The 14,176-nt window shown below is 47.7% G+C and overlaps 1 protein-coding gene across 2 annotated transcripts in view; it reads right to left on the minus strand.

Annotated features, from left to right (window-relative positions):
• EARS2 (glutamyl-tRNA synthetase 2, mitochondrial) overlaps positions 1–14,021 on the minus strand; it is a 28,124-nt gene extending 14,103 nt beyond the window's left edge. For both annotated transcript variants that reach the window (XM_065924503.1, XM_065924502.1), the window contains exons 1-3: positions 13,865–14,021; positions 11,196–11,351; positions 1,575–1,764 (exon numbers count right to left, since the gene is read on the minus strand). In XM_065924503.1, the coding sequence (XP_065780575.1) occupies positions 1,575–1,764; positions 11,196–11,351; positions 13,865–14,015 (497 nt within the window). In that variant the 5' untranslated portion in view covers positions 14,016–14,021. The remainder of the gene's footprint in view (positions 1–1,574; positions 1,765–11,195; positions 11,352–13,864) is intronic.
• Positions 14,022–14,176: the final 155 nt, after the last annotated feature.

Genomic DNA, 14,176 nt, shown 5'->3' on the forward strand with positions numbered 1-14,176 from the left:
TCCAAAGAGTTCACTAACACTGGAACGTGAATGCTATGCTGATGGGAGTGCGAGCTAATAAAGGGCCACTAGACAGTATCTGTCAAAGCTGCAAATTGACCCTGCAACTCCAAGTCTAGGGCGGTAACCCAACACACACACACTGCAGACATGCAAAATGATGGACATCAACACTGCGCCTCAGCACCCTCTATATTTAATACAAAAGATTAGAAGTGACATGAATGTTCATTAGTAAGGAACTGATGAAGTGAGAGAGGACTCAGCCCTGTGACTGAATAGTCTGCAAGTGTAAGGAAATTTACGGACTCACACAGACTGATCCTCATCACAGTCAGTGGCATCTATAAGTTGCACGATATATGTGTGCTACCATTTGAGCGGAGGAGGGGAAACAGCACGCGTTCATCAGTGTTTGCCCTGCACATCTCTGGAGGAGACACCTTTGGACTGCCTCTGGACAGGGAATCAAAGAGCTAGAGTCAAGGCTGGGACAGATCTTTGCATATACACCTGCCTGAGCATGAGACAGATTTCACTAATCTAAAAGGAGAGAATTATTTTACAACACTTATTTGGCTGTGCCAGCACGTGGAATCTTTTATTTTCAGTTGTGGCAGGTGAACTCTTAATCTTCTTAGGTGGCTCAGCAGTAAAAAATCCACCTGTGACGCAGGAGATACGGAAGCGCAGGTTTGAGCCCTGAGTTGGGAAGATCCCCTGGAGAAGGAAATGGCAATCCACTCCAGTATTGTTTCCTGGGAAATTGCATGGACAGAGGAGCCTGGCAGGCTACAGTCCATGGGGTCGGGCTACAGATCATGGAGCCGCAAAACAGTTGGATGTGACTGAGCGACTAAACAACGTGAAGTTGCGTCATGTGGGATCCAGCTCCCTGACCGGGGACTGAACCCAGGCTCCCCGCATTGGGAGTGCAGCGTCTCAGCCACTGGACCACCAGGAAGTCCCCAAACAGGAGAGAAGTTCAATGACCTTACACGCCTGAGGCCCAGGTTGGCAGGCAGAGCTGACCCGGCCCCAGAGACACCCCCTCCCGGTGTTTCTGCCTGTGTCCTCCCCGCCCTCGAGTGCGGGCTGGCCCTCCCGACTCCCTTCTGGTGACCAGAGCACAGCGCAGCCATGAGACGTCACTTCCTCGACGGGGTGACGCAGAGGCTGCAGCTTCCGCCCTGCTCGCTGCCCTCCCTGCCCACCGCCTTCTCCCCAGCTCGCCTGAAGGAATGCCAGCTGCCAAGTGGTGAGCTGCCCGGAGGAGAGAGGCCCACTCGGCTGGGACTGTTGTCTCCAGGCAATAGCCTCTGAGAGGGACGGAGGCAGATCCTCCGCAGATCCTACCACGAGCCCAGCCTCGAGGTAACCGCCAGACTGGCCTAGACCCTGATGGCGGCTTTGAGAAACCCTGAGCTGAAGGAGCCAGCTGAGCTGTGCCCAGACTTCTGACCTCCAAGAACCCTGAGGTAGGTGGGTTGGGTGTCATTTGTGATGCAGCAGGAGCGAACGAACGCAGCCTCCCCTGGGGAGGCATGGTGACAGGCTGGGGCTGGGGCTCTCACCGGGGCGTCTGGCGGCTCCTTAGGGCCTCCTTCTTCAGGAGCTCCAGCCGCTGGGGTGAGCAGAAACACAGGTACGCAGCGCCGCTCTTCAGCAGGGCTTCGGCGGCCTGGGCGTAGAGCGCAAGCCGCTGAGACTGCAGGTAGGGCCCAGCAGGGCCTCCGCGCCGGGGGCTCTCGTCCGGGGGAACGCCTGGAACACAGGCAGAGGGCAATCACCAAACAATAATGAACACGGCGCAGGTTCCCAGGCACCGCTACAAGTGTTCCACACACCCAGGTGGTGGTGGTGTTAGCTGCTCAGTCGTGTCCGACTCTGCCATCCCACGGGCTGTAACCTGCCAGGCTCCTCTGTCCATGGGATTCTCCAGGCAAGGATACGGGAGTCGGTCCCTTCTCCAGGGGAATCTTCCCGACCCAGGGATCGAACTCGGGTCTTCCAAGTTGCAGGATTCTTTCTCATCTGAGCCACCAGAGAAGCCCTTCACATATATTGCAGAGCTTTTAATCCTGCCGACAATCCATGAGGCCATCACTCTTATAATTTCCCTTTTCCAGATGAAGAGGTAAAACACAGAGGGATTAACGTTTAAGGTCACGAGGCTGGTGGGTAAGCAGTCGGATGGAGGTGCACCAGCTCCACGATCCACACCCTCTTGGGCATATCCTCTTCCTCCATCCTTGCCCTGAGGAGGGACAAACCAGCCCTGCCGTGGAACAGCGGACTCAGGAGAAGCAGCGTGGTTCAGGGACAGCCCGTCCAGCCCAGCTGGACTCCTGGGTTGGCCCCTGACTGACCGTGACAAGGGATGGTGCCATGAACCTGCGAGGCCGCTAAGGACCCAAACCATCCGACCCGGTAGGTGCTACTGTGAACCCCACTCAGTTAGGAGAACACAGGAGCACCGAGGGGCTGTGTCACGTCACCTGGCCAAGGACAAGGGGGTGGAACAACATTCAAAGTCTGGCTAGCTGCTCCCAAGTCCATGCACTTAACCACTCGGTGGACGGCCCCTTGCATTCCTTAGCTTTCCTAGGCCTTGGTTTCCTCCTCTGAAAAGTGGACCTAAGAGTCTACTGTGCAGAGTGACTAAGACTTAATTGCATCAGTGTTTACAAAACTGCTTAGCCCAATGGCTTCCATGCAGAACATGGAAGCTGCAACATATGCTGTTAGATCAAAAGTGATCCATTATAAGCCCAAACCCCAACCCAAGGTCTGGTTTCCACAGGTCACAAAGGATAGATTTCACTTACAAATGCTTCCAGGAGAGGCAGAGGGGACACAGAAGAGCAGGATGATGGTGTTTCTTCCCTCAGAGGGCTTTCAAATGAATTACGAAGCTAAGGATGGGGTTAATCCTGCATACCCGATGTTCCATAGTCTCTGGAGGTGGAGGGGCCTGGGCTCAAAGGCACTGGCCAGCTCTAAGGCCAGGCAAGACACCTTATACAGCTTCCATTTCCTCTCTTAAAAAAGAAGCAAACAAACATTTACTTAGGCTTCCCTGGTGGCTCAAACCATAGCGAGCCTGCCTACAATGGAGGAGACCCGGGTTCAATCCCTGAGTCGGGAAGATCCCCTGGAAAGGAAATGGCAACCCATTCCAGTACTGTTGCCTAGAGAATTCCATAGATGGAGAAGCCAGCTACAGTCCATGGTGTTGCAAAGAGTCAGACACGACTGACTGACAAACATGTAACACACAAACACTTACTTTCTCCTGTGAGTCATCATGAGGCGGGAATAAGACAGCCTCTGGAAAGGCTCGGCGCCCTGCCTGGCATATCTCAGCTCTCAGTAGGTCCTGGCTGCCAGAATCATTGGTTCTGTTGATATTGGTATTGCTTCATTTGTCAGATAAGGGGGGCTGGGTTATAAGCATCTGGGGTTCCTTCTTGATCTAATGTTAGCATGTCCAACATTTGGTATATGCTCCAGGGTTTAAGATCGACTCCACTAGATCCACATAAGAAATAGCATGTAAGCGTTCATAGCAATTTGACTCATCATATCCAAAATGTAGAAACATTTCAAATGCCCAATCACTGATGAATGAATAAGCAAAAAGTGGTATCTCCACATAATGAATATTGTTTGGTCATAAAAAAGAAAGAATTATTTCACGCTACAACATACATGCCACAATATCCCCTTCAGGGATCACAGCCTTGTCGTGGAGAAGGGGTATGTGTACCTCAATGAAGCTCTGAGCCAGGCCATGTAGGACCACCCAAGACAGACAGGTCACAGTGGAGAATTCTGACAAAATGTGGGCTACAGGAAGAGGAAACGGCAATCCACTCCAGTGTTCTTACCGTGAGAACCCCATGGGCAGTATGAAAAGTAAAAAAAAAAATGATACCAGAATATAAGCCCCACCCCACCCCCAAGTCGGTAAGTGTCCGATATGCTATTGGAGAAGAGTAGAGGGCAATTACTAACGGCTTCAGAAAGAATGAAGCAGCTGGGCCAAAGCGGAAACGACACTGCGTTGTGGATGTGTCTGGTGGTGAAAATGAAGTCTGATGCTGGAAAGAACAATACTGCATAGGAACCTGGAATGTTAGGTCCATGAATCAAAGTAAACTGGACGTGGTCAAGCAAGAGAGGTCAAGAGTGAACATCAACATCCTTAGGAATCGGTGAACTAAAATGGATGGGAATGGGTGAATTTAATTTGGATAACCATTTTATCTACTACTGTGGGCAAGAATCCCTTAAAAGAAATGATGAAGCCCTCACAGTCAACAAAAAAGTACAAAATGCAGTACTTGAGTACAATCTCAAAAACACCAGAATGATCTCGGTTTGTTTCCAAGGCACACCATTCAACATACGGTAAATCCAAGTGTATGCCCCAACCACTGATGCCGAAGAAGCTGAAGTTGATCAGTTCTATGAAGAGCTACAACATCTTCAAGAATGAACAGCAAAAAAAGATGTCCTTTTCATCATAGGAGATTGGAAGGCAAAAGTAGGAATTCAGGAGATATCTAGAATAACAGGCAAGTTTGCTTTCGGAGTACAGAAATGAATCAGGGCTAACGCCAACAGAGTTTTGCCAAGAGAACAGGCTGATTACAGCAAACATCCTCTTCCAACAACCCAAGAGACGACTCTACACACGGACATCACCAGATGGTCAATATCAAAATCAGATTGATTATGTTCTTTGGAGCCGAAGATGGAAAAGCTCTACACATGAGAAAAAATAAGACCTGGAGCTGACTGTGGCTCAGATCATGAGCTCCTTACTGCAAAATTCAGGCTTATATTGAAGAAAACGGGGAAAACTTCTAAGTTATTTGTTGCTCTTGTTCAGTTGCCAAGCTGTGTCCAACTCTGCCACTGCAGCATGCAAGGCTTCCCTGTCCCTCACCATCTCACCATGTCCATTGAACCAGTGTTCCCATTCAACCATCTCATCCTCTGTTGCTCTCTCCTGCTTCTGCCTTCAATCTTTCTCAGCATCAGGGTCTTTTCCAATAAGTCAGCTGTTCGCATCAGGTGGCCACAGTATTGGAGCTTCAGTTTCAGCATCAGTCCCTCGAAAGAGAATTGAGGGTTGATTTCCTTTAAGATTGACTGGTTTGATCTCCTTGCTTTCCAAGGGACTCTCGAGAGTCTTCTCCACACCACAGTCCAAATGCATTGATTCTTCGACCCTCTATGGTACAGCTGTCACATCCGTACATGACAACTGGAAAGACCATAGCCTTGACTATATGGTCTTTGTTAGCAAAGTGACATTTTTCCTTTTTAACACACTGTCTAGGTTTGTCACAGCTTTCCTGCCAAGACACAATTGTCTTCTAATTTCATGGCTGCTGTCACCATCTGCAGGGATTCTGGAGCCCAAGAAGAGGTATCTGTCACTACTTCCACCTTTCCCCCATCTATTTGCCATGAAGTGATGAGACTGGATGCCATGATCTTAGTTTTATCAATACAATATTTAGTTTTAAGCTGGCTTTTTCACTCTCCTCTTTCACCCTCATCAAGGGGCTCTTTAGTTCCTCTTCACTTTCTGCCATTAGAGTGGCATTATCCACATACTGAGGTTATTGCTATTTCTCCCAGCAATCTTCATTCTAGCATGCTAACTCATTCGGTCCAACATTTCACATCATGTGTTCTGCGTACAGGTTTAATAAACAGGGTGATAATAAACAGCTTTGTAGTACTCCTTTCTCAATCCTGAACCAGTCAGTTGTTCCTTACAGGGTTCTAACCTGCTTCCTGACCCACATAGAGGTCTCTCAGGAGACATGTAAGAAAGTCTGAGATTCCCATCTCCTTAAGAGTTTTCCATACTTTGTGATGATCCACACAGTCAAAGGCTTTAGTATAGTCAATGAAACAGAGGTAGATGTTTTTCTGGAATTCCCTTGCTTTCTCTGATCCAGCATATGTTGGCAATTTGATCTCTCGTTCCTTTGCCTTTTGTGAACCCAGCTTGAGCATCTAGAGGTCCTCGGTTCACGTAATGCTGAAGGCTAGTGTGAAGGATTTTGAGGATAAACTTACCAGCATGGGAGACGAGTGCAGCTGTCTGGTGGTCTGAACACTCTTTAGGACTGCCCTTCTTGGGAACCGGGGTGAGTACTGTGGCCATTGTTGGGTTTTCCAAATTTGCTGACATATTCACTGTAGCACTTTAATAGCATCATTGTTTAGGAATTTAAATAGCTCTGCCGAAATTCCATTGCCTCCACTAGCTTTATTGGCAGCAGTGCTTCCAAAGACCCACTTGACTTCACACTCCAGGATGTCTGGCTCTACGTGAGTGAGGGACTACACCATTATGGTTATCTGGGTCATTAAAATCTTTTTTGCAGAGTTCTGTGTATTCTTTCCACCTTTTCTTGGTCACTTCTGCTTCTATTAGGCCTCTACCGTGTTTGTCCTTTATTGTGCCTATCTTGGGATGATTCAGGTATGACCTAAATCAAATCCCTTACGATTGTACACTGGAGGTGATGAATAGATTCAAGGCATTAGATCTAGTAGACACAGTGCTTGAAGAACTATGGATGGATGTCCCTCACATTGTACAGGAGGCAGTGACCAAAACCATCCCAAAGAAAAAGAAACGTAAGAAGGCAAAGTGGTTTTCTGAGGAGGTTTTACAAATACCTGAGGAAAGAAGCAAGGGAGAAAAGGAAGATAAATCCAACTGAATGCAGAATTCCAGAGAAGAGCAAGAAGAGATAAGAAGGCCTTCTTAAATGAATGACATAAAGAAATAGAGGAAAACAATAGAATGGGAAAGACTAGAGATCTCTTCAAGGAAATTGGAGATATCAAGAGAATGTTTCATGAAGGATGGGGCCAATAAAGGACAGAAACAGTAAGGACCTAACAGAAGGAGTAGAGATTAAGAAGAGGTGGTAAGAATACACAGGAGAACTATACGAAAAAGATCTTAATGATCCGGATAACCATGATGGTGTGGTCACTCACCTAGAGCCAGACATCCTCAAGTGTGAAGTCAAGTGGGCCTTAGGAGGCATTACTACGAATAAAGCTTGTGGAGGTGACAGAATTTCAGCTGAGCTATTTAGAATCCTAAAAGATGATGCCGTTAAAGTGCTGTACTCAATATGACAGCAAATTTGGAAAACTCAGCAGTGGCTACAGGACTGGCAAAGGTCAGCTTTCATTCCAATGCCAAAGACAGGCAATCCCAAAGAAAGTTCACACTACCACACAACTGTGGTCATTTCATGTGCTAGCAAGGTTATGCTGAAAATTCTTCAAGCTAGGCTTAAGCCTAGCTTTACCATCTGGTAGTTAAGATGGTAAAGAATCTGCCTACAATGCAGGATACCCAGGTTCAATCCCTGGGTTGCGAAGATTCCTTGGAGAAGGAACTGGCAACCCACTTCAGAATTCTTGCTTGGAGAATTCCATGGACAGAGAAGCCTGGCAGGCTACAGTCCATGGGGTCACAAAGAATTGGACACAACTGAGTAAATAAGCAACAGCAGGCTTCAGCAGTATGTGAAACTTTCAGATGTATTAATACAAGCTGGGTTTAGAAAAGACAGAGGAACCAGAGATTGAATTGCCGGCACTCATTAGATCATAGAGATAGCAAGAGAATTCCAGAAAAATATCTTTTTCGGCTTCACTGACTATGCTAAAGCCTTTAATTGTGTGAATCACAAGGAACTATGGAAAATTCTTAAACTGATGGGAGTACCATGCCACCTTACCTGTCTCCTGAGAAACGTGTATGGGGGTCAAGATGCAACAGTTAGAATCGGACATGGAAAAACAGACTGGTTTCAAATTGGGAAAGGAGTATGTCAAGGCTATATATTGTCACCCTGCTTGTTTAACTTACATGCAGAGTACATCATGCGAAATGCCAGGCTGGATGAATCACAAATTGGAATCAAGATTGCCGGGAGAAATATCAACAACCTCAGATATGCAGATACCACTCTAACGGTAGAAAGTGAAGAGGAACTAAACAGTCTCTTAATGAGGATGAAAGAGGAGAGTGAAAAGGCTGGCTTGAAACTCAACATTCAGAAAACTAAGACCATGCCATCTGGACCAGATGGCCATCACGTCATGGCAAACAGAAGGGGAAAAAGTGAAAGCAGTGAAGATTTTTATTTTCTTGGGTCCCAAAATCACAGTGGACGGTGACAATAGCCATGAAATTAAAAGACGCTTGCTCCTTGGAAGGAAAGTTATAACAAACCTAGATAGTGTATCAAAAAGCAGAGACATCACTTTGCCAACAAAGGTCCATATAGTCAAAGCTATGATTTTTCTAGTAGTCATGTATGGTTGTGAGAACTGGACCCTAAAGAAGGCTGGTGATGGTGGTTTAGTCACTCATTTGAGTCCAACTCTTGCCTGCCAGGCTCCCCTGTTAATGGGATTCTCCAGGCAAGAATACTGGAGTGGGTTTGCATTTACTTCTCCAAGGGATCTTCCTGACTCAGGGGTCAAACCTTGGTCTCTTGTACTGCAGGCAGATTCTTTGCTGACTTAAGCCACTAGGGAAGCCCAGAAGGCTGAATGACAAAGAATTGATGCTTTTGAACTGTGCTGCTAGAGAAGACTCATTAGAGTCCCTTGGACTGCAAGGAGATCAAACCAGTCAATTCTAAAGGACATCACCCTGGGATACTCACTGGAAGGACTGATGCTAAAGCTGAAGCTCTACTACTTTGGCCACCTTATTTGAAGAGTTGACTCACTCGAAAAGACCCAGATGCTGGGAAGATTGAAGACCAAAGCACAAGGGGGTGGTAGAGGCTGAGATGGTTAGCTAGATGAATTTGAGCAACTCTGGGAGATAATGGAGGGCAGGGGAACCTGGAGTGCTGCAGTTCATGTGGTCACGACGACTTAGCGACCAAACAGCAATATACATGGACCTTATGCTAAGTATAAGCCAGTCATAAAATGAAACGTCTCAAACAGGCAAACCATACAGACTGAGGTTAGTGGTTGCCAATGGCAGGAGGGAAGGAGGAACAGGGAGTGCCTGCTAACTGGTTTGTGGTTTTGAGTTGATAGAAATGTTCTGGAATTAGAGGGGTGATGGATACACAGTACAGTGAATATAGGGAAGATCACTTTGAAATGGTGAGTTTCATATTATATAAATTACATGTCAACTCCTGAAGCTAGAACATCCAGAAATTACCCACTTGGGGTGTGCATCCCTGCCCCCTTCAGTCATACCCTTGGGCCGAGCCAAGGGCTCTAAGAGGCAGGGCACATCAGGCAGTCTTGCTCACCCCAGCACCCTCATCCAGGCACAGTCTGTGCAGAACGTGGAGAACATGATCCACACATGGCCGATCATGAGCTCCTGCCAACCACCGTGTCCTCATGTCATATTTCCAAGTCCTGTGGTCTCCTTGGGCTTCCCTGACAGCTCAGTTGGTAAAGAATCTGCCTGCAATGGGAGAGACCTGGGTTTGATCCCTGGGTTGGGAAGATCCCCTGGAGAAGGGAATGGCTACCCACTCCAGTATTCTGGTCTGGAGAATTCCATGGACTATACAGTCCATGGGGTCGCAAAGAGTCGGACATGACTGAGCAACTTTCACTTTCGCTGGTCTCCTCACTGGGCTTGGGCCACTCTGGCTTCTTTGCTGCTCCTCAGATATGCCCAGCACTAAGCTTCTGTAGGGCCTTTACATCTGCTACTCCCTGGGCTTTGAGCTTTCTCCCCCTAGGCAACCACAGTGCAAACTTCTCACTTTGTGGAAGTCTCTGCACTACTGTCCACCCCTTGGGGAAGTCTGTCCTGTCTCAAAGAGCACCCACCCCTCCCTGCTGGTTTGCTTACCTGCTACCCCTTTCTCTACAGCACTTATCACTGCTTCATATCATAGTAAGGATGAACTCATCTGTGTTTTTTTTTCCCTACCACCTGGCATATGGGATCTTAGTTCCCTGACCAGGGATGGAACCCGTACCCCTTGCAGTGGAAGCTTGGAGTCTTAACCACTGGACCACCAGGGAAGTCCCTAGAATTCAGTTTGTTTGTTTTTTTAAGTCTGTCTTCCCCTACTCACTAAGGGCAGGGTCTTGGTTTTATCTCAAATACTACCCGGACCACAGTAAGTGACCTTGGTGCATGAATTCTTTTACTTAGTTAATCTCGACTGAGTTTCTGCTACAATCTTCTATGGTTGAGGACAGAAATGAAATCAGTTTTTGCTCTTCAGTAACCCAGAGTTTAGTTAATGATTTACCTGAGATTAGAACCTACGTTGTCAAGACAGTCTTGGAGTTTTGAGCATTTTCCCGTAGGGAGCTTAACTAGTCATACCTGTTCTGACAGGTAGATAGCAGCTGACCTGGGGAACATGCACACTCCTCTTTGTCCTCCCTGAGCTTAGCTGGCTTCAGAATTAAACTTCTCACAGGGAGGCCGACTTAAGAGGCTGCACACATTTTGTCCAACTCAAACAATGTGTTCATCTGAGTTCAGATTTGACAATGGGAAGGACTCATCAAAAACGAAATGAAAACAAAAAACCTTGGCGATCTGGCTCCTCCTAGAAATCGGAAGATTTGAGGAGCTGGGCCAGGATTCCCACATGGCCAAAAAGAGCTGAATCTTCCTCAGGCTCTTCACAGCCCTGGAGCCTCCCAGTCCATCTTCCACTTGGGCTGTGTTTCCTGCCTGCGCCCAGGAAGTGAAATTCCGAGATTAAAAACCCTTGGAGGTTCCCCACTCCCTCCCCAGGGAGCTTCAGTATCTTTCTGGGTGGTACCTGCCCCCAGACACAAATGTACCCATTCCTCCGGGGACTCCAAGTTCTCCACCCTGGACTCCACGAGAAGACCTTCAGGCTCCTTCTCCTGCTCCTTCCCTGGCTTGCTAAATCGCTCAGTGGTGTCCGACCCTTTGCGACTCTGTGGACTGTAACTGGCCAGGCTCCTCTGTCCATGAGACTCTCCAAGCAAGAATATTAGAGTGGGTGGCCAGGCCCTCCTCCAGGGGATCTTCCCCACCCAGGGATCCAACCTGAGTCTCTTGGGATTCCAGCATTGGCAGATGGGTTCTTTACCACTAGTGCCACCTGGGAGAACCTTGCTCCTTCTCTGGAGAAGGGTCCTTTTCCTGCCAGCCTCACCTGCCCATTCGAGCATGTCCTCAATATTCTCTGCTGCCCCAGGCACAAGACGGGTCTGATCCGTGTCCTCCAGCCTCAAGATGAAGCTCCCTTGGTGCTTCTTGGCAAAGATGTAGTTGTACAAGGCAGTGCGGAGGCCGCCCAGGTGCAAGAAGCCTGATGGAAGAAGAGGACAGCTCAGATGAGATAGGGAAGATGAAGGGCAAGTCAATTCTGCTCGTGATAAAAGGGCCCAAGGAACATCAAAGCCCAGGAAATAGCTCTCCCTGTCCCATTTCTCCAGCAGTCAGACTGTCCCAGAAGAGGACTGGGGTGGCTGACTCATTTGCCCTCATCCTGGAAGTGGAAGAACACCCAGGTTTGGGAGCATATCATTTTGTAAAACGGCTCCAGCTCTCCCCACCTGCACCCATTGTTCTACTCTTGGGATTTGCCTTGAGACCAAGTTTCACCCAAAGGGGAAAGAGATGGTTAGTCACTGAAGCCACTTCACACATGCATTTCATTTATGCAAATTCAATGAGGTCCCTGGGCAAAAAAAAAAACTTTGCTAATTGAAAATACTGTATAATTACATTTTGCACATACCCTCTATGCCCTGTATGGACTAACCACATCACACATTTTGAATTTTGACTACTTGACGCTCTAAGTGCAGTCTTTAGATACTAATAAAAACTAATATTCGATTCCACTGTATTTCTCCACCCAAGTTTAGACTCTTAAAAGACTTTACTTTTTTCATCATTCCTGACTGAATAATTAGAGTAAACAGTTTTCCCAGGGCTGTCATTTCCCCCCTTACCCTGCCTTCTTTGGACCAGGTCACCGCCCTGTCTTCACAATGAGCTCACTTGCATCTTCAGGTACTAGCGCCTGCATGAAACAGGAAACACTCCTCTGGGATCAGGCAGACTCTAGCTCAACACTGATTATATAGGTGGCCTTCAGCTAGTTATTGCAAGGATACCACAAAACCAGAGTTCCCCAAGATAGAAGACATGGGTTGAGTAGTTGAAACCAAGACCTCTTACAGATCTTGATTCAAATTCTGCTTCCTTTGGACATTCTACCTGATTTTTATGAGCTTCAATTTCCTAGTTTGTTAAGAGAGATTGACAACAAAAAATAGAAACCTTCCTTGCAAGATTACTGTGAGGCATAAATGCTGATCAGAGTACGCCATTAATTTTAGCAATTACAATGATCTATATTCTTCTGTCTGCAGACAATCGCCTTGCCAATAAGGGCTTTTCCAGCAAATCAGCAAGGAAACAAGACTTAAGATCATCATAAAGGAGGCTACTGCTTGTTAAGTGCTTTCCACGAGGTACCACACCTTTCCAGTGCCTCAGTTGGATTACTTCAAATGATGAGGCAGGTACTATCATCAGCTCTATTTGGCAGATGTTAAAACTCAGAGTTTCAATGCTTTGCTCAACTGGCAAAGCCAGAAATCTGCAGCCAATCAATCCCAGGCCTTTGCACCCAAACCAAAGCTTGTCTGAAAACTGTCGACAGTTCACAACCAAGTAGGTACAGAAATAGCAAGTAAACGCTTACAAACTGAGAGTATTTTGACAGAATAATTTTATATCTGTTGAATTCAATAGAGTCTCATATTTTGTATGCTTTCCAGAGTTTCAGTTTTCTAGTAATTCTTTTCATATGGATTTTATAAAAGTATTAATCAGGGATTTCCCTGGTGGCCCAGTGGCAAAGACTCCAGGCTCTCAGTTCAGGAGTCTTGGGTTCGATCCCTGGTCAGGGAACTAGTTCCCACATGCTGCAGTTAAGATCTGGCAGAGCCAAATAAATAATAAATGTTTAAAAAAAAAAAAAAGTATTAATCAGTAATTCACTGGAAATCAGAAGTGAGTCAAACCCAAGGGTGGTTTGAGGAGCAGGCTCTACACTATAGTGCCTGGCGAGAAATATCCTTGTCATCCTGTGCAGCTGGGATCTTATCACAGTGGTAGCTTTGGGACCCAGGAGTTTAGAACTAGAGGTGTGATTTTTGTGAAGAGGGTAGGAGGTTGCCTCAGATGGAAAAGAATTTGAGGAAGTAGTGGGGAGGCCACTAGGGTACACAATGGGTCCCTGCCTCACGCTGGCTTGCTAAGCTCCAACACTAACCACAGGACCGTTGTCCCTCCAATTTCCTCTGCCCAGAAGGTCCCTTGTATTGGCTTCAGGTATCTAGCTCCTTGTTACTTGGTTCTCAACTCTCATGGCACCTCCTCAGCAACGCATTCCTGAGATCCTACCTCCTTGTCCCCTACACTGCTTCACGTCCTGCATGACACATGCGACTGTTTAAAACTACGGCTATTTTTGTACATGTTTGTAGCAGTCACTACCACCGTAGGCTTCTTGGGAGCAGGGGCCCTACTTTCTCCAAGACCGTTGCATCTCAGTGCCTAGAACAAGTCAATAAACATTTGCGGAATACACAAGAAAAAAGGAATCCATAGAAATGGTACAGTACGATAAGCACGAATTCCTGGCAACGCGAATAATTTTCGCTCGTAAACAGATTTCTATCTCCGTATAATGAGGTCTCACTGCCCGCCAGTCCGACTCCCCCGGAAGGGATTCGTTCGGAATGTTCGAGGGGCGGGCAAGAGACGGTGGGCCTCGGGCTGCAGCGTCACGTCCGCCAAGGTTACCTGTGGGGCTGGGGGCGAACCGCACTCGCACCGCAGCCCCGGGATCAGCGCCCAGGCTGGCTTCGCGCCGCCCCATGAGGCGGCCCAAAGCAGCCGGGGACCTCCCGGGATGCAGCAACCTCTTCAGGAGCACCGCCATGTGGGCTGGCATCGCACACGTGGGCTTCCCCGTGCATCACTTCCGGGGACTCCTCCCAGCCAATCCACTTCCGCCACAGATAGCGCAACCCCGCCCCTTAAAGGCGCCGGCCTCCTAGCCTGCGAGTCCACGCCCCCCTCCCAAGACTGCGGCCCCACTCGGCCTCAAGGGGG

The sequence above is a fragment of the Muntiacus reevesi genome, chromosome 2 (assembly GCF_963930625.1).
Source record: "Muntiacus reevesi chromosome 2, mMunRee1.1, whole genome shotgun sequence".
NCBI lineage: Eukaryota > Metazoa > Chordata > Mammalia > Artiodactyla > Cervidae > Muntiacus > Muntiacus reevesi.